This window comes from Fulmarus glacialis, unplaced genomic scaffold (genome assembly GCF_000690835.1).
Source record: "Fulmarus glacialis isolate BGI_N327 unplaced genomic scaffold, ASM69083v1 scaffold31083, whole genome shotgun sequence".
Taxonomy (NCBI): domain Eukaryota; kingdom Metazoa; phylum Chordata; class Aves; order Procellariiformes; family Procellariidae; genus Fulmarus; species Fulmarus glacialis.
The window spans coordinates 1,247-1,630 of NW_009205333.1; the positions used below are offsets into that span (position 1 = coordinate 1,247).

General features: G+C 57.3%; 1 protein-coding gene across 1 annotated transcript in view; it reads right to left on the reverse strand.

The window, feature by feature from the left end:
- Nucleotides 1-238: 238 nt before the first annotated feature.
- Nucleotides 239-384, reverse strand: part of LOC104075025 (integrin-alpha FG-GAP repeat-containing protein 2-like) — a gene marked incomplete at its 3' end in the record, with an annotated part of 8,474 nt that continues 8,328 nt past the window's right edge. Inside the window, exon 9 of the mRNA XM_009575366.1 lies at nucleotides 239-377. Coding sequence (XP_009573661.1) covers nucleotides 239-377 — 139 coding nt within the window. The remainder of the gene's footprint in view (nucleotides 378-384) is intronic.

A 384-nucleotide genomic window follows, 5' to 3' on the forward strand; every position in this document is an offset into this window, starting at 1 on the left:
GTATCTGTTGTGTAAGGGAAACTGGGAAGGTGAGTGAGGCCAGGAGCGGATTCGCCTGGTGCCCTGACCTGTTTCCATCCCCCCACCATCTCTTAGGTCTGTTCCTTCTGCCTGGTGCCAAGAGGGCAGGGGATCCTCTGCTTTTTCTGGAGCCTCCATCTGCTGCCTTTGCCTCAGGGATGGTAGGGTGCGGCTCCACCAATCTATCTCCCTCTCACACTCCCTGATACTCCTTAACCTCTCCACTTCCTCCTTCAGCTCTGCCACCAGGCTGAGCAGATCATTCACCTGGTCACACTGCACACAGGCTTTGTCTCTGCTGCCCTCCTGTACAAGCGACAGGCTCAGGCACTCCCTGCAGCCGGAGACCTGGACAGCTGTATG